The sequence below is a fragment of the Neovison vison genome, chromosome 12, assembly GCF_020171115.1.
Source record: "Neovison vison isolate M4711 chromosome 12, ASM_NN_V1, whole genome shotgun sequence".
NCBI lineage: Eukaryota > Metazoa > Chordata > Mammalia > Carnivora > Mustelidae > Neogale > Neogale vison.
In genome coordinates this window covers 125198218-125223155 of record NC_058102.1, presented here as the reverse complement: position 1 = coordinate 125223155, position 24938 = coordinate 125198218, and the positions used below count along the sequence as shown (strand labels likewise).

Genomic DNA, 24938 nt, shown 5'->3' with positions numbered 1-24938 from the left:
TTGTTTGCACTCTTGAGGGAAACAATGATCACACTGGCTGATGAGGAAAGCATTTCCCGCAGTCCCAGCTGGAGCCGCTGTACTGCCCACACCACCCCTTTCCTCTAGGCAGCTGCTGAAGGTAGGTAAAAAGTAAACCTGGGTTCTCTCCGGTGGCTTCCAGAAAGCCAGGAAACAAGAAACTTGGGAAGTCTGGAAGAGTCAACTTGAAAACTTGGAAAGAGTCAAGATAAGACAACCCACAAATAGATTCCTTTAAAAAACAAACAAACAAAAAAAGGGCAACTGAAACCATTTCAACTTTTTTTTTTAAGTTTTAATTTTAATACATTACCCTCTGCTCATCACCATAATTGTCCTCCTTGACCCCCATCACCTATTTCCCCTCACCCCCCATTCTCCTCCCCTCTGCTGACCAGCAGGGTGTTCTCTATAGTTAACGTTTGTTTCTTGGTTTGTCTCTCCCTCTCTCTCTCTCTCTCTCTCTCTTTCTGTCTTTTCTCTTTGCCCTTTGCTCATTTGTTTTGTTTCCTAGACTCCACATCTGGGTGAAATCCTATGGTATTCGTCTTCCTGTAACTAACTTAGAAACCACTTCAACTTTCATAGAACTTTCTCTCACTCATGCCGGCACGCCCAGAAAACACCTTTGTAGTCTTGAGTCATCTTTTCTCTTCCTTGATCATCTATAGGAATTCAGTTTTATCTCTTTCTGTGATTTCCATCCTGATTTTTAGACATGGTTATAAATATTAATCACGCTGATACTATGCCCCAATACTAGCAGCCCCCGTAGACCGATGCAAAACAGAATAATTGAGCGGACTTGAGGCATAATTCCTTCTCTGAGTGTGTGAATACACAATGAGGTCAGAGGGCTCGTCTATGTTAGTCTCAGTAATAATAATGGAAAGAGGGCGCCTGAGTGGCTCAGTGGGTTAAGCCGCTGCCTTCGGCTCGGGTCATGATCTCAGGGTCCTGGGATCGAGTCCCGCATCGGGCTCTCTGCTCAGCAGGGAGCCTGCTTCCTCCTCTCTCTCTCTGCCTGCCTCTCCATCTACCTGTGATCTCTCTCTGTCAAATAAATAAATAAAATCTTTTAAAAAAAAATAATGGAAAGAAAATGGCTAACTGCTGCCTCTGCTGAGAGGAGACAGTAAGTAAATGTTAAAGATTTCATTACAGTGGAGCAGTTCATGCTGTAGTCCTCAGGAGAAAGGAAGAGGAGAAAAATGCATTTCGCAAGGTTGTGCTAAATAAATGTGTGTTTACTCTTTTCTCCAAAAAAAAAAAAAAAAAGAATGCAATAAACACCTGAAAATTCAATTAAAAGTAATTAAAAATTCAAATAAAAAGGAGAAACATGGTCCAGTTAATGAAGAGTATCACCCAGAAAGAGAAAAGAAGTCCAAGGTGGGGACACGCTCTATCCCTCATATTGGTTCACATACTCTCCCCTTTACAGATGAAGTCACTGAGGCCTAGAAGCTTCACAGTGTCAAAAAGCTGAGACCCAGGCAGTGGGGCTCCAGAGCTGACTCTTTACTCCTGCACTCTGCTGCCTGGGGGCTAGTGAGTTGGAATGCGTAGGCATGGCTGACGCAGCAGACACTAACATGGGGGTCCCTCAACAACTTGTCCCAGAGTCACCTGGGAGGTTAACAATATGCAGCTTCCTGAGCACCAGGAAGGGGGTCACATCCACCAATCTAGCCTCTCTGGAGTCTGTGCCCATGCATCTTCATCTTAACAAAGCTCAACAGTGATGAATAGGCACCTTCACATTGAAGGACCACGGCACTTACTGTCTTCTTGCCATAAACTGACCACCTCTCCACACATGACGATGAGTTTCTATATAATCCTTTTTATTGTGTTCCACCATCATTTGCCAATCAGCAAACATTCTTTGAGACTCTTCCTTGGAAGGTTCTGTGTGAGTCTCCTTGGGGCTTGGGGAGCATATACACTCATAAGACATTCCTGATTTTCAGCCACTTGCCCCTATAATCCATTCTCCACACAGCCTTCAGTTTCCTTTCTTCATGGCACTTACTAAAATTCATATTTGTTTGTTTTCTTGTTTCTATTTGTTTTCCCCACTGAACTTTAAGCTCCTTGTAGATAGGACATGACTGGCTTTGGTCACCGTTGTGTCCATAGGACCTAGACCTCACACACAGATACCAGCCACCATGTTGAATGAATGAATGAATGAATGAACGAACAAAAAATAAGTGAATACATCTCTAGTCTTAGTGGAAGGGGGACATAAATGCATGTAGCTATTATAAAAGCAGCAAACAAGAGAAATGCAGCTAGAAATGGATAGGATTGCATTTCAGCTGTATGAAATCTGGGGAATTCCTGGCACATGGAATGGCATGGGAAAAGATGTAGCAGTGAGAAAGTATTAGAGAAAGATGAGAAACCCAAATTCTTCTGTCAAGACCGCAACATGCATGAAGGGGAATCAGAGCCAGGGGACAGATGACAGCCTCTGAACGCCAGGCAGAAGTGTTTTCTTAATTATTTGATAAGAAATAAGCCACTAAGAGTTTCTGAACACGGTAAGTCATAGATCAGAGATCTGTTCATTGGCAGCAGTGTCCGGGTGAACCGGAGGAAGGGGATTCTGGAACAGGGGCCTGAGGATGCCTTGTCTCCCTGCTCTTTTCTGCTCCTAATCTCTCTGATCCCCAAGTGTGGATCTCAAAGCTGCAACAAATACTTTCATACCAAGCAAACATTCGTTCTTTCCGTCTTTACAATCCTATGAGAACAAACACTTCAAAAGCAAACATGCTGTGAAAAGAATACCAGTAAGACGTGAAACCCCGTACGGCCTGCGAGTTTGAGAGAGAGGAAGCCCAAAGGAGGCAGAGTTTCCGAGCTGCTCTCAACTCATCCCTGGCTTTTCCTTTTTTCCTTTTGACATCTGTGATGCTGGTGCAAAATCTTTGGCTTCAGATTAGACCTGGAATACATGACCACCACAGTCCCCTTGCCCTGTCTAAGAACATAACCTATTGATTGCAATATCTTCTATTCTGAGCCTGAATCAAGTCTCAGAATCCTTCTTAACACGGGTTCTTGAGACCGTCACAACCGATGGAAGAAAGCTGGCTCCTAAGACAAAACCTATTTACCATTCCAGGGGCATATTTGTCCCCCCTTCCCCCACCCCCACCCTTTGTAACACCTGCTCAGGATGGACTCTATCCTGATGTCTATAATCACATGGGCCGTCTGCTTCTAAGCTAAACTGGACCAAAATACAACCATCATGATCTTACTTGCAACTTTGTTTTCTTTTCCCATCATTACCTGTCAAGTACGTTTGCTCGTGAATCTCCGTGATACTCAAGAGTTCAGCATTCTGTTGTTGGCAGCTTCTCCTCGCCTGGTGCCAAGTTAAAGCAGATTTGGAGTTTATCTGGTAGGCAATGCCAGTCAGCGGGTCTTTATTCCATAAGCTTTCACTGCCCTCAACTATAAAAGAAGTCAAATGCGATTGGCTGCATTACGCATAGAAAAGACTTTCAGGTAACAACATTTCTTAAATGAGTCTAGGAACATTTTTGCCTGAAGCATATTTGTTTTCCTTTTTTTTCCTTGACTTGTTTTTGAAGTACCTATGAGATTTTCTTCACTTCTCTGATGGAGTGGGAGTTTTCAAAAGATCGATTGCATCTCATTCTTTTCAAATGCCTATGAAAGGAAAGAGAGGCATTGTCTTCTTATTTTTGTGTTGGGATGTTTGGGATCAATTGAGTTGGGAACTGAGGCAAATGAAAATACTAAGAATAGAGATGCTAATCCAAATTCCTTAATCTAGAAAAAAATATAGGGGAAAGAGAAAAGATATAAATCTTCTCTCAGCAAGTAGATATTTTGCCTTCACATTCTAGATAGGTCTTTTTAGACTGAAGGCATGGGTTTTAGAAGGCAAAGTCATGCACTCCACCACCAGGATGACTGGACCTACACCCAGGCATGGTCACTCACTACTGGTTTGTCCTTAGTTCTGAAGCCTCATATCCCCATCTCTAGGATGTATTAAATCTGTGTATCCCCAGGTCCTAGTAGATGCTGATTGTTAGAGTGTTATTTTCATAGTAAAAAAATCATTTTTGAGCTTATTTTTTACCTTTGCTAAAGGTAAGTTGTACCTATGAAAGGCCAATAGTGTCAATGGATAAATATAATTTATAGTGTGTTACTTCTAAGATGGTTGGGAAATTAGTCAACAAATGAAGTATTTCTGAGTGCTTAGTATTATAAAAATGTCCCTTTTCTCTTCTTAATAATATAAAATTCTACTTAAAAAGTCTAGGGATAATAATCTCTTTTCTTATTTATAAGGAAGAGAAATAATAATGTAATTTCTCAAATTTTCTGAGACATGTTCAACCTGCCAAGAAGTTGCCCAGTTTCCCATAAGCATATAGCCTATGCTGCCATGACAACTTGTATGTGACAAGGAAGTGACCTTTTTCAGACAACAACACACACTATTATATGAAACTTGTGGTTCCATGGCACATCAAAGAGGAAGAAAAATCAAAATTCCATTCAGGCAACAACATAGAAATTTCTAAGATCTTTTCATTATAAAATTTCTATATGATTACATAAAAATATATTTGAATTGATAATGTTTAATTTCAGTGATCACAATCTGAGATCTTACTAGTTCCATACCCAAAAGGATTCTTCTCCACATAAGTGAGATCATTTAAATGAGACTGACTTGAGGGCTTTTTGAAGATGGAGATGTTTTAAAATACATATTTTAGAAATTTGGAAGTCTAATATGGTAGAAAATGTGAGACACAAAACAAACAAACAAAAAAAAAAAGAAATGAAATCTTGCCATTTGCGACAACATGGATGGAACTAGAGCGTATCATGCTTAGCGAAATAAGTCAAGCGGAGAAAGACAACTATCATATGATCTCCCTGATATGAGGAAGTGGTGATGCAACATGGGGGCTTAAGTGGGTAGGAGAAGAATCCATGAAACAAGATGGGATAGGGAGGGAGACAAACCATAAGTGACTCTTAATCTCACAAAACAAACTGTGGGTTGCTGGGGGGAGGGGGGTTGGGAGAAGGGGCGTAGGGTTATGGACATTGGGGAGGGTATGTGCTTTTGGGTAAATTGGAAGGGGAGATGAACCATGAGAGACTATGGACTCTGAAAAACAATCTGAGGGGTTTGAAGTGGCGGGGGGGTGGGAGGTTGGGGTACCAGGTGGTGGGTATTATAGAGGGCACAGCTTGCATGGAACACTGGGTGTGGTGAAAAAATAATGAATACTGTTTTTCTGAAAATAAATAAATTGGAGAAAAAAAAACAACAGAAAAAAATCCATGAATAAATGAGTAAATGGATGCATGAGCAAATAAATAAATATTTAAAAAAAAAAAAAAAAAAGGGGGATAAATTTCTTGCCCAGGAATGGAAGAGAGGGGATACACATGACCCAAGAAGGAAATGCTATTTGACTCTTCTCTTCATTTAAAGAAAGTATATTTTGCACTTTAGATCAAGGAATTAAAATCCATTTCTTAATGAGTGTAGAGGTTTGCTGACCCTACACCTCCCCAGATTGTTCCAATTCCTGCAGCAAACCAGCACAACCGATTTGGAGAGCTAAAGTTGCAAGCTATGGAGAACTGAGAGAAAGGGTTTTTTCCTTTTCCTGTTCTCATGATACTTTAAAATAAATGTCTAAACAGAAGGAAAACATTACAATAAACAATGCAAGGACCACAAAGAGCACTTATTAAAATGTCACTAGGTCAATAACCGATACCTCATCTTCCCGTATTAAACCTGCTACTTTAAGGCTAATAGGAAATAAAATGTGCTTTTTTTTTCTTTAAGATTTTATTTATTTATTTGACAGACAGAGATCACAAGTAGACAGAGAAAGAGAAGGAAGCAGCAGGCTCCCTGCTGAGCAGGGACCCTGGGATCATGACCTGAGCCGAAGGCAGAAGCTTTAACCCACTGAGCCACCCAGATGCCCCTAAAATGTTCTTTTGAAAGGAACACAGAGCAAGGAAAATGAAATAGATTGGGAAATCACAAAGCCCTTTAAGAAAGGCATGAAATATATAAAATGTGCTTTAAATTTTTAATGTATATTGAAATCAACAATTTTTGATTACCTACAATTATTTTACTTTCATATTTTTAGATAAATGTAAAAGTAAGACATATATGTAGACTTTAAAGACATACAAAATATGAAGATATATATTAAATATATATATATATATATGTTTTGAAGACATAAATTAGAAGTAATAATACGAAAAGATTATTCAAGAAAATACTCAGGATAGAGCTCCAACACACATTGATCCCAAGGTTGTGAGATTGTTTTGTGGGCTTGTATGTGTGTGTGTGTGTGTGATTAGTGACTAGCTATTTGTCTTCCATTTAATGATTGATTAAATCATACATACCTCCAACAACTCCTTCATTAATACTACTGAAGTGTGAGATGCTAGTTAGACCCACAAAATCCACACTCCCAAGAAACTTCATGATAATAGGTTCAAAAATACCCTTTCTACTAAGTAAAGGTGAAAGACAGTCCTCAATCATTGGAAAACAAGTATTGCTTTATCTTAGGGGAAAAAATAGCTTGATTCCAACAAAAAAAGCCATCTAAAATGAGGTTGGACATCTATACACGTTTCCCAGGAATCAAACCTCTAAGAGTTGTTATAAGAGAGGCAAGTACAATTAATTTACCCAAGAACACGAGAGGAGTGTCACTATTAATGGGAAAGCCTCTTTTTGTAGCTACTCACCCAGAACATAGGGACTGCACAAAGGACAGAATTATAATAAATATATGGCACTGAAAAATCAAATTTATTTTAAGTGGGATTATAAATCAAAAGAGAGAAGTAAGTATGAATCTTAGACTTCGGGATTTAACTTAAAAAACACTTAAAACATTTTTGTGAATTATTTCACAGTCGTGCTTGGAATCATGTGACTGTATGTGGATGTGGGGTCCCCACAATTCAGTTGTAAGCAATGCTCTTGCAATTCCCGTGGCCTGACAACCATCCCGGACCACATCGTCACCCAGACTCTTCTCCAGCACCCATCCCTCTGCAGGCCAGCAGGGGAAAGTTCTGGGTAATAGCACAACATGGGAGCTGTGTGATGCATAAAGTCTGAAGGAGCAAGACGGCAGACAGTAAGAACTTTAGGGGGTAGAAAAAAGAAGGGGGTAGCTGTCAGCAGGCTGACAATGCAGGGTAACAGGGAAAGTGGAAGAAGCCCTCCCTTGCCTCCTTCTTGAGTCCCAACCCCTTCTCCCAAGGCTGATGCCCTCCTCCACAGCACCCAAACCTGTTACACTTTCTTTTTTTTTTACAGATTCTTTTTTTTTTTTTTTAAGATTTTATTTATTTGAGAGAGAAAGAGAATGAGAGAGTGACAACAGGTACAGGGGGAGTGGCAGGCAAAAGGAAAAGCAGACTCCCCACTGAACAGGGAGCCTGACCTTGGGCTCGATCCCCAGACACTGGGATCATGACCTGAGCTGAAGGCAGATGCTTAACCAACTAAACCACCCAGGTGCCCCTCTTTACAGATTTTTGAGTGTGGAAGGAACGTAGGAGAATTCTTATGTTCTGGCTGCTTTCCCATCAATACCATTCAAAGCAACTTACTTTGTATTACTGCAGTAATAGGTTTTCATTTTAAAAATCCCTTCAAGTATAAAAATAATCCACTTCCATTTGATTCACAGCTACATTAAATTAAATGATACTGTTCTTAAATTAAATTTAAAATCATTACTATTCATTACTACTACTTTCAGGGAAAGAAGTCCTTTTCATTATATTGGCAAAAAGTCAGGAGCCCCTCGTATCTCTTTTGTTCCATCAAACTATATGCTTGCTTAAATTTTATTTTTGATCTATGGCTTAATAAAGGTAAACCCTGGGGGGATATTCAGTATATATTGTATCATAAACAGTATAATTTGTCGTATAGTCTTAGAAAATAACAGATAGTAGCAGAAAACATTGAAGGGAAGAAGCAGTTGGCAGAAATAAAGGGTTCGTGTGATGCAGCGTAGGGCTGAGGGTCAGAAGAACTGTGTCTGGGCTTCAGCCGGACACCTTCTCCATTATAAAGTGGGACCATGACATCTGCCCAGGGTTGTGGTAGAGTGTGACAAGTCAATAAATGAGAAATAACTCTGAGGGGGAAAATGGTCTCAATAAACACAAGGTCTATCGCCACGGTGCTGTACTAAGTGTGGCAGACTTTTCTCGGTGATAACGTTACTTACATTTCAAGGGACAATATCCAAATAGCTTGTCCGCATCATAGTCTGCAGTGGTCCCACACCAGAGCCATCCATCCGATCGCCCAGCACTTGTGCAATCTGCATACCACTTGTTTTCAAACTTGAATGGAAAGGCACACGTTGCCCCATTGGCATTGCCCAGCAGTGTGTACATGTCTAGAAGAGATACAAGGATCACTTACAATGATCACTTGTAAGAGATACAGTGATCACTTACAATGTCAGTCAATCTTCTGACCCATGGCTTTCCAATAAGAAGGGTGCTGAAAGAATGGGGTCTTCTTTCTCTGACCACATTGGATATTTCCACACAGGAAATTCATTTCTCTCTGCCTTCTCTCTCTACGCCTGTCTTTTGCTGAGTACACACAGCATCCTGTGTTAGGAACAACTCTAGTACCACCTCATATCTGCTGTCTTTTAGGACAGATTTTCCTTTTTCTTCATGTGAGGCAAAAGCAGTAAGTTCTACTGACACCTGTCTTGACTTCTGCATTTCTCCCAAAACAGGGAAGAGGCCATTCTTCCTCTTGCTTGGAATTACAGAATGAATGACCCTCTAGATGGAAAAACAGCATTACAGCTGTGTAACTCAAACACACAGCCAAAAGTTAAATGCCCCCCTACCACTTCCTGTCAAGCCAGCCTCTACTGGAGTCCCTCAACAATGACTATGAGAAAGGGTCAGAATTTGGATGTAACTCTCTAATCCACATCATGGAAAGAAAGCACTCAAAACCATTGGATACCATTGACAGTCAATATTTGTCTTTCTTAAAACTGAACTCAGACAGAGAAAATGGGAATCTCTGGGTTTACCTAAAAGACAAAATTGAAACAAATTAAAAATCATCATGGATTATAGTTTGGCTGAAGCCAAAGGATTAGAGAAGCTCAAATCTCCACCAAAACCGTACCATCCCCCATAGCCACATTGTCCAAAATATTTAGTGTGTCTGTCTCTGTAGGGACACCCCCTGGGGAAACAACAACCTTCTACAAAGAAAATTTGTCCAGGATAAAAACACTCTTTTCTCAATTAAGTGTTTTAGATTCTATGACTTTAAAAAGTCCCCTAAAGACACCTCAAAATCCAATTTAGACAGTATAAAATTTGTAAAACATACATCACAACACCTAACATATATTAAAATCATAACACACATTAAGTTCCTTACCCTCTTTCCTTTCCCTTTCATCACTGTACTTATCCAGTCCTCCTGACAAGCTAGGTTTATTTTCATTTACTACAAAATTACTTTTTCGCCAATTAGCTAGTTGTTAAGAACTTCAAAAGGCAACTCTAGCATTTGCTCCACTACATTACAGGACCAGTTTTCCAAATCATATATTGTATAAGGAATATCCTGGATTTAGATATAATTACGCCACTCTTAATCACTAGGTCTCCTGTTCCTTCACATGAAAAAAATCTGTTAAGACCACCTCAGGGCTAGTTGTAATGTTCATTAAATTAGCCAAGAAATTTTCAGTGCTGGTTTATAGTTCTCAGTCAGAAATGGCCTTTTTAGGAGTAACCTGACTTCTTTAACAAAGTCCTGATGAGGCCTAAAGAACCAAGTTCTATTCCAACCACTTCACTAACAAGTCATGTAACTGCAGTCCGTTTTTCTTCCTCTATGGTCCAAATTCTCAGACAACACTCAGATCCTTCTAAGTCTGAAATTCTGATTTCATTATTCTAAAATAATCCCTGGCCCCAGCCAGCTGTCTTCCTCAATTTTCTTTAGAGAGACAGACTCTACGTAGACCCTCTCTACGTTGTCTTCAGATCAAAGGTATATTCCAATAAGTAGATTCCTTCTAGCAGAAAAAATCTTAAGTACCGAGAGAGATTTGGGGAGCAGGCAAAATGTGGTCAGTCTTCTTCCACCCATCCAGGTGCCCATAGAAATAACACAACAGATTTTTAGACCTTTTCCCCTCTACCCCCATGTCCTTGGGAACCTTGGTATTTGCACTTTTGACAAGATTTCCTGGTGATTCTTAAACATGTAGTTTAAGAACCACCATCTTAACCCTATGGATATTCTTCTCAAATTAGCAGGAGAGCACAAAGGATGGTGGGGATTAGAAGTGGAGTCTCTGTAACTTCAGTGATGTATCTTTAAATAAAATAAGAAGTCCAACATCTTAATGGCAATCTTCTTTGTTTGGAATCCCTCAATTAGGACTACTGTCCTATCTGTGGAATTTGACTCAGTCAAGTTTGATTCACTCTTGTCCTGCTAAAGTTTTCTATCAAGTTTCCCCTGTAAGATTATACTACTTAGGCTGCTTCCCCTATAACTTCTAAACCTTCATTATGTTCAAGAAATGCCTCAGGATAGCCTCTTTCTGAACCCTTCTTCTCTCTCTTCTTCAATGCCTACTTTTCCTTCTCTTCATAAAGAAGGAAAATGGAAAGCTGACAAATTGTGGCCTTACAAAGATCTGAACTCCCAGGCTCTGATGAGCTATGACAACTAGGTTCAACCAATCTTTGTAGCCTCAGTAACACAGTAATTTTGGAAACAGGTAATCTCTTCCTCTGACCTTGAGGTCATTCTTGATAAGACTTCCAAATAACCAAGTGTCCAAACCTGGAATGTGGTAATAACGTCATCTGACACAAAGAGGCTTTGTAAAAGGCTTCCAGTTCTGTTTTATTTTTGTTATGTTGTTTCTTTCAAGCCACCAGAGAATGAAATTTGGTCAAGATAAGAGAAAACTCTGGTTTTATTTAACCTTCAACAGCTTAAGGAACCAAATTCATATAAAATTATTTTCTGCCCACAGGTGTTACCACTTTCTAAAATAGTGGACTATGTTGCATGTTAATTTACAGGCTAATTCCTTAGCCTTTCTAATCTTCTGATTAGTACAATCTTGTAATACCCATAAGGTGACAGAGAAACGTTGAGAAACTTAAAAGATCAAGGAATGTCAAGATTTCATTTCAGGCAGTCTGACTTGGGAAAGAATGATTTTCCAAGGGTCATTTCTCTAGGGATAGCTTAAACCAAAGGAAAAGAGACATCTGGTTAAATTCATTTATCACTACAACCAGATAATGTCAAATAGCAGGTCAAAGGCCAGAGTGAAAATTCATTTTTTAAAATCATAATCTATAGTTTAAAAAAAGCCTTAGCAGAAGTTAAACACACACACACACACACACAGGGTCATTCCATTAATTATAAACAGCTAAAGTATCATTCAGTAATTTTTACTATATTTATTCACTGTCATTTTCTCATAGCACACAGAATAGTTTAAAACACAAACATAATCAATCAGTAATTCTAGCACAGACTAAACAAGAATATACTTACATTCTTGAAATAGGTTCTAACTAAGAAAGATGAGAAAAATTTGACAGAAAGTCAAGATAGTCCGCGCTTCTTACCTTCATAACCTCTAGAGCATAAATCATCTGTGGTCCCATAGATTTTCCATCTGCTCCATAAACCGGAACCCTTGTAAAGCATAATATTCTTTTCTTGTTTATTGCCATAGTTAAAAAATAAATCTTCTCCCTTGATCCCCAAAAGTGTGTCATTTTTGCACTCCCATTTCTGAAGTTCGCTCTTCGGGTCACAGGCATACAGAGTGACAGCCACCCAGTCTGTTTTTGATGGCACCCCCAAACATAATTTAAAAGCAACACTCATAAGCCGGGATTCAGACACCCATCGGAATTTCTGTGCTTCATTGTCTTGGTTGCAAACCGCTGTTTGCACTGCACTGGGACTTAATGCTTCCACACAGCGCTTGTGATCCTCATTATATATTAAAAATTGCTTAGTGTCTGTTTAAAAAAGAAAAAAAAAACAAGAAAAGATGTTTAAGTGGATACATGTGACAAAGAATATTTTAGGTCAAAGTTCCCAATGTTTCCATTTCCAGAAAACTTATGTATGATCCCAGGAGAAGGGGGAATGTCCCTGACACTGGAAAGAGAATGGGATGAGGGGCCTTTTCCCAGGAGGCCCCAGCAACTGGCCAGGAATCCTCAAGATATCCTAGTTTGTTATGGGAGCATTCCTAAAGGCCTGCCTTCAATGCACACAAATTGTAGTGTAGTAAACATAAAAGGTCGAGAACAGAGAAAGAAATAATAACCGTCTGAGTAAAGAAAACTTGGATATGAGGGACGCCTGGGTGGCTCAATGGTTAAGCGTCAGCCTTCAGCTCAGGTCATGATCCCAGGGTCCTGGGATTGAGCCCCATGCTGGGCTCCCTGCTCAGTGGGGAGCCTGCTTCTCCCTCTGCCTGCCGCTCCCCCTGCTTGTACTCTCACGCTCTCTTGCTCTTTCTCTGGCAAATAAATAAATAAAATCTTAAAAAAAAAAAAAAAAAGAAAATTTAGATATGAATACAGTAAGCTGTAGAATTAGATATATGTGTACCCTGGAATAGAATTTTGAAATCTGATTCATTCCTACTCTCTTTGAGATAGAGGAAGCTCATACATAATTATTCTAATTATAATATTGGTGAGGTTTTTTGTAACTTAAAAGATAGTTTTATTTTAGGAACTTTTACCCTTATGTTCGGCAAATCTTTGAACTAAATGCTTTCTGGAGAGCCCTGCTAGAGAAGTGTTTTGTTTTGTTCTGTTTTCTCTTGCAACAATAGATAACTTAATAGTGTAACATCTAGATCTGTAAGTTAGTATCTTTTATATAATTTTGACTTTCATTTTATTGGCATACTCATGCTAGACTTCGTATAACAAAAAGATATAAAAATGTACTTATAAGTGTAATAATATGTCAAGTTCACTGTAAAGATTAAATAAATATGTTTTTATTTCATTTGTGGTAATATTTTGGACAATAACTACAAATAATAGTGTTGTTTTATACTTATAATTTGGGGCTGGTAATTTAAATAAATATGTGTAGATGACTTATACTTAGAGTATGTAGCTGCTAACTGGCAAAACTGAACTTCCTCTTGCCAAAAGAAAGAAAGAAAGGGAGGAAGGGAGGGAGGAGAGAGGGTAGGAGGAAGGAAGGAAGGAAGAGAGAGAAAGAAAGAAAGAAAGAAGAAAAAGAAAAGGACCTGGTAAACATATTTTTCTCCTTGAAACAGAATTCATGTAAAGGTTTTTTCCTTTTTGTTTATTTTTTTAAGAATAGACAAATGAAAAGAACTGATTTTTCATTTTATGACATAAATATCAAATATTACTTCTAAAGATTTACTGAATTCCTTCTACACAAGTGTTCTTTCAAAATGAGCTGGTAGAATTTCAGATATTTGAGGGTCTGAGTCATTAGCTCAATATTTTAAATCAAAGCATCCCAGTGAAATATAACAAAGTCATAAAAGTACCACAGCAGAGTCCTTCACCATTTACAAAACAATTTCACAAGCTGTATTTTACTTACTGTCCTCAACACCCCTGTCAGGTTAGCACCATTACGTTCTGAGATCGGTTCTTGGACCATCAATTTAGGGCTTACGAAGATCCGTGCCTTCAAAGATTAGTTTTCCCTGCCCTGCTCCTGCATCTGCTCTTGTCCCACATTTGTTAGAGACCTCCTGCCTCTGACCTATCTGGTTTCCTAATTTGTGCCACTTTGAAATTTAGCTGGGCTTCCTCGGAATGGGGTTCTCATTTCTCTTGGTTTGATTTCTTGGAATTGGGACTCAGTAGAGTCTCAACTCCTAACACCTGCTTCTGTTGGCGTCTCTGGAGTTGACATCTGTCAACTGAGCATGCGCTGTCCCGCCGGAGCCCCTCCCATCTAGCTGAACTCCGTCCCAGACTTGATCTCATCTTGTTGCTGCTCATGTCCTCGTGTGACAAGATGAGTAACTTTCTGCATTGGCAATAAAATAAAAATACTAATAATATGCTGTCTTGTTCATAATAAAACAGGAGATAGGAAAACAAAAAATAAAACAAAAACAAAAACAAAACGAATTGCTATGATCATTTTCCTCACATAAATGTACATCTAGGCTCTTCTAATCTAAAATGGTAATGAAGGGGCACCTGGGTGGCTCAGTGGGTTAAGCCGCTGCCTTCGGCTCAGGTCATGATCTCAGGGTCCTGGGATGGAGTCCCGCATCGGGCTCTCTGCTCAGCGGGGAGCCTGCTTCTCTCTCTCTCTCTCTCTCTCTCTCTCTCTGCCTGCCACTCTGCCTACTACTTGTGATCTTTCTCTGTCAAATAAATAAATAAAATCTTTAAAAAATAAAATAAAATGGTAATGAAGTCTGAAAATTTTGTTATATAGATCTGTTAACTCAACTATATGGCCCTTCACATTTAATTTGTTTTCAATTCTGCCAATTGTTTTCCTATTGAGACTTATCTTCCACTTTTTAGATAGTTTAGCTTAGTAATATCTCACCAACAGTAATATCTTCTGCATCATACGTCAGTATCACTGAACAGCCAACATTTGTTCATCATCCAAATTCAGTCATACAACCAGTTGGTCACCAGCCATTTAAGGTAAGGTGCTTGAAAGTTTTCATGCATAAATAGTGTTCTTCCTTTGGAGATTTGTATACTTATTTGTCTTTCATTTCATGTACTTAATTTTCATCTGTAGTTCCATCTTAATTTTTCTCTAAATATCATGGCAAACATCCAGTCTTCTGTTTTTCATTAATGGTGACATCATCTACTCATATCCATAAGCCCAAAACCTAGGATATCCTGGATACCCAGCTCACCTTCACTTTCTAGAACAAAAGCAGAATCTACTGGCTCTACCCAAAAATATACTGTGACAATTTTATGTGTCAGCATGGCTAGGTCATAGTACCCAGAATTTGGTTAAATAGCAGTCTGGATGTTGCTGTGAGGGTTTGTCTGTTCGTTTGTTTATTTGATAAAATTAACATTTGAATCAGTCAAATTTAAGTACATTATCCTCTGTACTGTGGGTGGGCCTCATCCAGTCAGTTGAAGGTCTTTAGAGATAACAGACAGAGGTCCCTAAAGAAGACAAAACTCTACCTCCAGATTGCCTTTGGACTTGAGCTACAATATCAATTATTTCTTGAGTTTCCAGCCTGCCAGTCTACCCCTGTAGATTTTGGACTTGCCAGCCTTCACAACTGCAGGATCCAATTCCTTCAATATCTCCAGAAAGAGAGACAGAAGATGACCGATAGATGGATGGATAGATGATAGATAGATAGATAGATAGATAGATAGATTATAGATAGCTATAGGGATACACACACATATAAACACACTCACATACCCTATTGTTTCTATTTTTCTGGAGAGCCCTGGAAAATATATATATTCTAATCCATTATTTTCTCTCTTTCACTATGGCCAACACACTAGACCAAGCCAGGATTAGTCTCACTCTGGTCTTCTTCTCTTTGAAATGCAAGCATCAAAGAAGATAGCCCTTGAACTCCCAGCTTTCTGGGTGAGATGGGCCTAATTTGCCACCTGACTCCAAATTGCAGTACCTCCCTAATGTAATGGGTTGTTTCCACTTAATGATGTAGAAGAGTCCGATTTCTTTGTTTTAGCAGATTACTGTGATATGCATCCCATTCTGGTTGAGTGCTTATTCCACCATATTTTTTTTTCTTTTTCTTCTACCTTGATGAGGGTTTTCTAAGTTTGGAAGAGATTTTGTTTTTAATTGTATTTTCCCAAAACTTTAAATCCTTTAAGAGTGTGCTTTTGTACACAAGAGAAAAACATCAACCTCCACATCCTAGCTCCCTAGAGAGGACATGATCCCGTCCCTGCTCTCACCCACCACCTTCCAGCCACAAGGCCTTTCTGTTCCTCAAACCCTTCATTTCCACTTGAGAAACTTCATAGTTCAAGTTCTCTCTTCTTGGATACACTTTAAGGTCCCAGATCAAGTGTCAAGTCCTTAGTGAGCAGATGATCCAAATTTTGCTCTTTTTCTATATAATGTTCTTAACCATCTTAAAATATACTCTTTATAAAAAATCATTTAGTTATGTTTTGTCCATGTCCTTTTACTGGAATGTAAATCCCACAAGTAGAAAGACTTAATCTTTCTGATTCAGGACTGTATCATCTCTTTTTGGAGCAAAATATTCTGTCCACAAATATTAGTTGAATGAATGAAGGAACATAAGTTTAATCTGAAACATCTTGACTAATAACCCAGATACATTAGTTTATTTAATAACTAATGAATGGTGATTGGTATATTTCATGTTACTTCTTCCCCTGAAAGTTTATTTTTACCAAAGAACAATTCATAAATTGTTTATACAAGGAGTATTAGGAAATGAAAAGTTTCTATTTCAATTCAACCTTATCTATTCTGGTTTCCTTTATTTATCTTTGACATTAGGGAGCAGGGCAAGTTTGATATTGTCCTTGCTAGACAATATAAGGAAATGCAACATTATCACTCTATGATTCCACAGTAATCCATTATTCTTCTCCCCCACTAATCAACATGGAGTTTTCCTTGTATCACTGGTCTCTGTGCAGTTGCTCTGATTTCTTCCTCTAAATGGGGTCAAGGTCTTGACCAAAAGACACATTGTGGTATTTTTTTTGTCACCATTAACCATACCAATGTTTTATACATATAAACGTTCTGTTCTCTGTCTATACTAGCTATGTAATTATAAGAGAAACAGCACAAAGCTAACAAATGAGGACAGTAGAATTCTTATATTCCTTTGTCTGCCATCTCAATTATGGTATTGAATGTGTGTTTTTCTTTCTGCTTTTTAAATACACATCAGAAATATATTTACAGAATTGGGGGCACCTGGGTGGCTCGGTGGGTTAAAGCCTCTGCCTGCAGCTCAGGTCATGATCCCAGGGTCCTGGGATTGAGCCCCGCATGCGGCTCTGTGCTCCACAAGGAGCCTGCTTCCCCTTCTCTCTCTGCCTGCCTCTCTACCTACTTGTGATCTCTCTCTGTCAAATAAATTAATTAATTAAATCTTTAAAAAATATATATATATATTTACAGAATTGAAGAGACCCATCTTTCATCTTTAACTTTATCTTCCTCATCTCAAATTAATTTTTCTTATTTTTTTTGAAGATTTTATTTATTTATTTGACACACAGAGAAACAAGAGTGAGAGAGAGCACAAGCAGAGGGAGCAACAGGCAGAGGGAGAGGAAGAAGAAGACTCCCTGCTGAGCAGGGAGCCTAACATGGAGCCCGCTCTCGGGACCCTGGGATCATGACCTGAGACAAAGGCAGATACCCAACAGACTGAGCCACCCAGGGGTCCCTCATATTAATTTTTCGATAAATATGTACCAGGCACTGTGCAGGTGACATTGTAAGGACAAACCAAAGACAACTTCTGTGCCCCACTCAGCTCATACTGCCTGTAGCTAACTCAAAGGCAGAAACCTCAAAGGTCAAAATACATACAGGAAAGAAGCAATGATAATAAGTTTCAGTTCAGTATCTCAAGTCAAAAATAAGTGAAGACTAGGTAACCAATAACTTAAGTGTGAATATTCTTTTTTTTTTAATACATTCCACACCCAGCAAGGAGCCCAACGCAGGGCCCAAACCCACAACCCGAGATCAAGACCCGAGCTGAGATCAAGAGTAAGACACCTAACCCACTGAGCCACCTGGGCGCCCCATGAAGGTGAATATTCTTTTCAGCACATTTTAACAGTTTTACATTTTTCCATAGCATCAAGCAAATACTGAAATTTCTAAATTGACTAGCAAAGAAAATTAGGTTATTAAATTTGACCCTCTAGAGACAGAACCATTATATGCTCTATTTCCTTACACATTTGTAGACCTTCCCCATTATCGATAAATGAAATTCTGACTTGCAAACATGAAAAACGATCTTTTGCAATATAGAGAAACTGGATACAAGAAAAATAATTGGATATTTTGTAGCAGGTGGTGCCAGAACTCTACTTATTTCTTCTTGCCTTTTGCCATTTCAGTGCATGCAACCCCACTCCTCAGTGTCAGCACAACATCTCTGGGCCTGGGGTGCATCAGAGACCCCCGTCCCCACATGCTGCGAAGGCAAGAAGGGTTGGAGAACGAAGGCCCCCAGGAAGAGCTCTTCACCAGTGACTGATAGCAGCTGATGAGGAAACAACTCCAATCCTTGGCATATTAGGTGGGATGACATAATCCGCCTTATCACCCAGAGCACCTGAGCAGGGCTGAACTCCAGCTGTCCACAGTGGTCATGGCTCCTTCCCTTCCCATCTCACCTCCCCCACACCTCTGCCATTGTTTTCTGGGACTGTTTCCCATATGAACGACTTCACACCAATCACCATCAGAGATAGTGTCTTAACCCAAACCAAGAAATCTGTCCCTAAGGTCTCAGTCAATGAAGGTAAAACCTACAGAGGTGTCCTCCAAGGACCAAGGTTAAGTGAAAAGCAGATATTTGTCATACACCAAGTACATGCAAAAAAACTAAGCCAAGTGCTGGGGGCAGGGGCCAGACTAAGGATCACAGTGTTAGGTGTGGCAATATCAAATAAAAGAATAAAGGAGAAATTGAGAGTTATTTTAGTTTTCACTCTGATCCTTCATTTATTCACCAAATCTTCAGAGAACCTAATACTTTAAGTCACTGCATTTGGCCATTTGGGGAGGTACAAGGGTGAATCCAATATGGGTTATGACCTCAGGAGAAAGGTGAGGGCAGGAGTTAAGAAATTTCTCCAACTTCCTGTCTCACTTTCTAAAGATGTGAATAGCTACACCCTTCCTGATTTTGTTCACTCTCGTCTCAGTAGGTCACCCTCAGCCTGCTGATCTCTTTACCTGTGTCCTGGATGCTACTCCCTTCTGCCTCTCAACTTGTTCTCTTCCTTTTTTTCTCTCCTAGATCTTCAACCTCAGATTGCCAGGCCCTCCCCCAACCCTAGGACAAACAAGCAAAATCTGTAGGTTTTGAACCTATACCACTCTTTCTTCTTTCTTCTTCCCCTCACAGTCATGCTAACTCATTAATTCGTCTTTATGTATCACGTCTATACGAGCATGACATAAACAGAGCTCTGATGCTCACTGGCTATAGGACTTTGGTCAAGTTTCTAAACTAGTCTGTAGTTTTTCTCCATCTGAAAGATGAAGGGTAAATAATAGAACCTGCTGGTTGTTGTAAGGATCCAATGAGATCTTCTAAATAAAGCACTGAGAACAGTTCCTGACCAGTGGAAATTGCTATTAAGTATTATAAGTATTAAGTATTATCATTAACTTGGGAAAATCAGTCTTGAAGACAGCATGAAATGGTTGAAAAGAGGATGAGACTAGAGAAAATAGAGCTGTTTCAGCAGCCCAGAGAAAGGAACAGAAGAGCAGAGATGATGGAGAACTCCAGAGTTTCCAAACTCAAGAGACAAGTGATGTGGTGGAGAAAAGTATATTCTTTGGGGTCAGCAAACAGATTCTGCCTCCACCATTCACTAGTTGTGTTGCTCAGTTAAATTAACCATTCTTGCCTTGATTTCCTCATCTGTAAAATAGGGATAATAATGTTCCATGATAGACTTGCTATGAATTTCTGAATGAGATAATTTATGTAAAAAACCCAGCACATCATTTTGCATACAGTAAATATTGCAGGGTTAATGCCTTCCTTCCCCTCCCTAAGTGAAAGGTCTTAACAGTTGATACAAATAGAGGGACTAAGTCCTTTTTTGAAATACTGTTGTTTCGAGCACATTTTATGTCTTTCCTTGTCAACACACTCCAGCTGGCAAATTCTTAGCGTCAGAGCCAGAAGACAATAGTCAAGAATCAGCTCAGGTCCTTAGTGGCTAGCTAACTTCTGAGCCTGTTTTCTCATGTAGTAAAAGGTGGGCAGTAACACCTACCCATCTTACCTCATGGGGCTATTGTGAAGGATCTGAAAATGATTAATGAATGGAACGAGGGATCTGAACGTCCTTTGTGACTTTAACTTGGTTTGTAAGTGGACAAATTTGTCTTAGAATGCTTTCTCTTTCCGATGTCAGTTTCAATTCTTTTTGAAAGGGTCCTTGCTTTCTTACCACCTTTACTCTCATTTGTGTTCTGAATGATTTCTACTAGTCTCCTCTATGGCCCAAACTAACCACATGATGTTTCCATCCAACAATGCTTGATGGTGGCCAAGAGGCAAGAGGACATTAGTGTTCTCATTTTGATAACAGTTTGACTCCCTCTCAGCTATGGAGATATGTGACTTCAGAAGCTGCTTTCCTTTTGTTCCACTCCTCTTGTGGCCTCTGTGACTTCTTAGTTCTCCCTTAGCTGCTTGCCTACCAGTCCCAGAGGCCAGATCTGAGTGTTGAGGGATGCCTATGGTCTCTATCTCCCTTTTGAGGGCAAGGGTTTTTGTCTTTAACTGAGGTTGAGCACATATGACCCTGTAAAGTTAACATTTAACCAATGACTTATCCTCCTACTGAGAAATTAAGTTCAGCATCCTCATAAGATGCTGAATTGTCATTAGCAAAACAAGTGTCATCTAACCATTAACCACAATATCCTACATATGCAGAACTCCATTTTTCAATTTCAGAAAAGTCAGATGAAGTTTGGAACAATAGCAGGAAAAATAAACAAATATAAGAACACTGGAGGCAAAAAAACGATGACAAGAACTTGGTTTTGCTCAGTAACTTTAGATAAATTGTGTCTTTAATCTGGTATCTAAAAGAAGTCATATGTAAAGGAAGAAATGAAGAGACTAGAAATAAAGAAAAATAGAAATATCATAGAGAAAATTTCATGAAAATTAAAATGACAAAGGGAATGGCAGTGGGGAATTGTTTCTGGAAGAATTCTAGATTGGTATTAACCAATCACTCATTCAGCAAGAAAACACATCGCTTCTCTTTAATAGAAAGAATACTCCCTTGGGAGTCAGGACTCCTAAGCCCTAAATGGGTTGTGCCATTAACTAGTTGTGGGACTCTGAAAAGATCACTTAACCTGTCAGGACTTCAATTATCTTACCTATAAAACACAGAAGTTGGATGCTGCATGAGATTGAGCCAGGGATCATGTTCACTGTATTTGTTTTACACTCATTGGCTAGTGAGGTCCTATTGTTGGCATCTTTTCCAACTCTGCCTCCCGTGACATAGCATTCATAGTTTGAAATCAACCGTAGCAGGAATCTTACACCATGACAATCACTAAATGCCACAAATCAGTGCTTTTTTTCCTCTTCTCTGAGAATTGATTGTTAAGTTTACTAATACACCATTGCTAATGAGCTAAGCCATTCCATTTTAAGCTAAAGTTCTCAGCTGAGGTCTAACCTCTGTGTCTGAACATCTCTCACTATATCACTACTATGACTATATCCCCACTGAGATCTAAACATTAGTGCTGAATGCAACACTTCCTGCTAACAGATAGTAGGGCAAGAGAAGCAAAAGAACTCCATGTACCCCCCTCTCCCCCTCCTCCGCTTAAGCTTGGGCTCCTGGCCCCTCGAGGTGAGGTATGATGTGGGTACTCCCAGCAATGGTGATGCGGGATGCACTATGGGAGGTAGGAAAAAGTGTTCTGAGTTATAAATAAATAAATAAATAAATAAATATACAAACCAACCACAGAAAGTAGGGAGACCTTTCTGTGGGTTTTCTTCATGGGCTAGGACCCAGGGCAGCTGGTGCAAGGGGTATGGAAATTCAAATACCTTTGTTCTACTGCTTTATTATGAAGCAGTAACTAACCTTTGTCCATGTGCTGTGTGAACCAAGAAAAGGTAAAATCAGAATTAGAGGATTTCATGTTAGAGAAAAAAAATTTGGAAGGGGCTCCCTTACCCATTTTTTTTTTCAAATTCTCTGAGTAAACACATCTTTAGCACCTCCCTGCTTCCCCCATATTTGTGCCTAAGAAGAGGAAGACATTCATCAGAGCAAGGCATCCTGCTGTCTCAAGGAGGGAAACTTTCTTAAGCAAATTGAGAAACATTTCTTGCCCCAAAACATTGAGTCAATTTAAAGAAAATTAGTACCTATGCTGCCCAATATGGTAGCTATCAGCCCTGAGGGTCTATTGTACTGTAGAAATGAGGTCAGTCTGATTTGAAATGTGCTCTAAGTACAAAATACATACTGGATTTTGAAAATTTAATGTTTAAAAAAATCAATATAAAAATATCCCCATATATTTTATCCTGATAAAATGATCAGGTGATATTAGTGATCTTCACTGAAAATATTTGGGTTAAATAAAATATATTCATAAGAATCAATGTCACCTGTTTCTTTTTACTTTTTTAGCATGGCTACATAATTTAACCAATGATGTTTCTATTGGACTGCCTGGGTTAGAATCCAGGTCACTTACAGAGCCCTCGAATTGTTCATTGACATTCTGTTTGAAGACCTTCAGTGACAGCGAACTCACTCCTAAGCAGACAATCCTATCTAGACAGCACAACTCTTGGATTTTCACTGGTCTTAGTTTTAACCTTTGGGGCCCTGAAGCATACATTAATTCTCTGCCGCAAGACAGACTAGCAAGACAAACACTGTGTTAATGTCTAACCCCAGCCTGTGGTCTTCTCCCACTTGGGTTAAGCATCTCCTCCTCCAGCACCCCTTACTCACTGAGGGATATGCTTTGTAGCCAGCAATAAAGCAGAATATCTTTTCAGGCTCCAGGAACCTCGGCACGGTTCCTTGGGAAATCTCTCCTTTAAATGCTTAATATACTGCTTTTATTGGATAACGTGTTACTGCTGTGGGAACAAGAAGTCACTACTTTTAATAACAGCACTTGGGAAGCCTTCCTATGGGCCAGACTCTGTTCTAAACATTTTCCATTTTGTAACTCATTGAATCCTTACAAAAACTAGGTGCAGGTAACATTATGCCCCCCATTTTATAAACAGGGAATCTAAAACACAGAGTAACTAAGTAGCTCCCTGGCAAAGGCAGGGGTCTTTCACTTGAGCTTTTGTACTCACTACTACTTCTTTTTCCTTTTTTTTTGCATGAGGTTTGAACTCACCATCTAAGATTAAGACCTGAGCTGAGGTTGAAAGGCAGATACTTAACTGACTGAGTCACCCAAGTGCCCCCATATAATTACCACTACTTAATGCTCATTATGATTTAATGTTTTCTGTGGTCAACACCCTCTCTGGAAGTCTCCTGGTGGCGGGCATTTCTGTGTTACTGGTGTGCCCCAGTCCCACCCGCACCACTACATGGAGAGTGTGGAGTGCCCTTGGAACAGAATGCACACAGATGACCTGTGCTCTTTGGGAGAAAAGAAGAGAGATCAGGAACCAAAGTTCAAAGTTGAGATCCCTTCGATCTCATTTCAAAAGGGAATGAAAATTCTAATGGGTACTCTCATTCTGAAGTTAAACAGGCTGAGTCTAAAGGATTAGAAAAGAAAAGGGAGATTCAACAATGTCTTTTAAGAATTGAAAAGCTATGATTCTGTTCCTTGTGAGTAATCACCGGTCTCCAGGGGAAAAAAGGGGGGTTGGGGGGAAGAAAACAAGTGTAAATCAGTTTGAACAACTTAGAATACTGTTGAACTTTGTAGCTGTAAAAATCTATGGATGAGTAAAAGGTTTGTTCACAGAAAGACGCATTGTGAAAATCTCACAGAATCTGTCCTTGGAGGATGATCTATGACCCTGTCCTTAGACCCACCATGAAGAAAGTACCGCCCTCCTTTTGGCCAAAAACATTCAGAAGATATTTCTTGGTGCTTAGACAGGAATATTGTGAATTGAAAACCAGAACAAACTACAGAGGAAATGCCTCTAAGAACAGAACAGGGAAGGAACCATGGGACGCGAAAGAAGTCAGGAGAAACAGGGGTTCTGTGGGGCTGGGGGTCACGTAGCACCTCTGGCCTGAGAAGCAGCCTCCCTACTCCATGTTTTCGGCTTCCAAGAGGAGGAAAACCATTTCCCCCGCAGACCTGGTGGTGCAGGGGACTTTTGCTTTCCTCCTCACTACGGTATTAAAAGGAATCCATTAACCTTGACCCAAAGGGGAAGGTGTGCCATCTCCCCCAGGCCCCAAGTCAGAAAGCTTCCGTTTCAGTCAACTTACCCAACAGCTGTACAGCGACAGGAATGAGAGGGAAGAAAACCAGGAGCAGGGACAGCCTCATGTCCCACAGTTGATCCTTCACTTGCACTAATGGAGAGGAGGGGGGAGGAAGGAACCAAAACAATGCAGGCACCCAATCACCCCTTCCCCTACTCTGGTCTCCGAGCTGCCCTGCTGAAAAGAGGTGTGGAGGAAGCTCTCACTTTTAAAGGGCTTCTGAAATTAGGGAAAACCTCCAATAAGGAGATATCCTGTCACATGATGGTAGTTGGAAAAACAGGAATTCAAAGTTACAACTTTGCTTTGTAAGCTAACTTCTGAGAAGAGCAGACACAGAGGAAGGGAAGAAAGGGACACATGTGGGAGAGGGGTGAGGAAGGGAGGGTGGCGAACGGGTGATGGTGAGAAACGCGGAGCCAGGCTGGCCTGCAGAGAAGGGGAGAAGTGAAACAGCTGTGTGGCTCAGGGCTGCTCAGAAGGGGCTGTGTGAAAAGCAAGCAGGAGGCCATTACCTGGCCTGGAAAGTGGGGCTTCCCTCAGTGAAGCAGCTGAGC

The 24938-nt window shown here is 39.8% G+C and overlaps 1 protein-coding gene across 1 annotated transcript in view; it reads right to left on the bottom strand.

The window, feature by feature from the left end:
* The window catches only part of MRC1 (mannose receptor C-type 1), a 101549-nt gene extending 76869 nt beyond the window's left edge, over positions 1-24680 (bottom strand). The window contains exons 1-4 of the mRNA XM_044227011.1: positions 24385-24680; positions 11764-12165; positions 8337-8510; positions 3328-3492 (exon numbers count right to left, since the gene is read on the bottom strand). Coding sequence (XP_044082946.1) covers positions 3328-3492; positions 8337-8510; positions 11764-12165; positions 24385-24445 — 802 coding nt within the window. The 5' untranslated portion in view covers positions 24446-24680. The remainder of the gene's footprint in view (positions 1-3327; positions 3493-8336; positions 8511-11763; positions 12166-24384) is intronic.
* Positions 24681-24938: the final 258 nt, after the last annotated feature.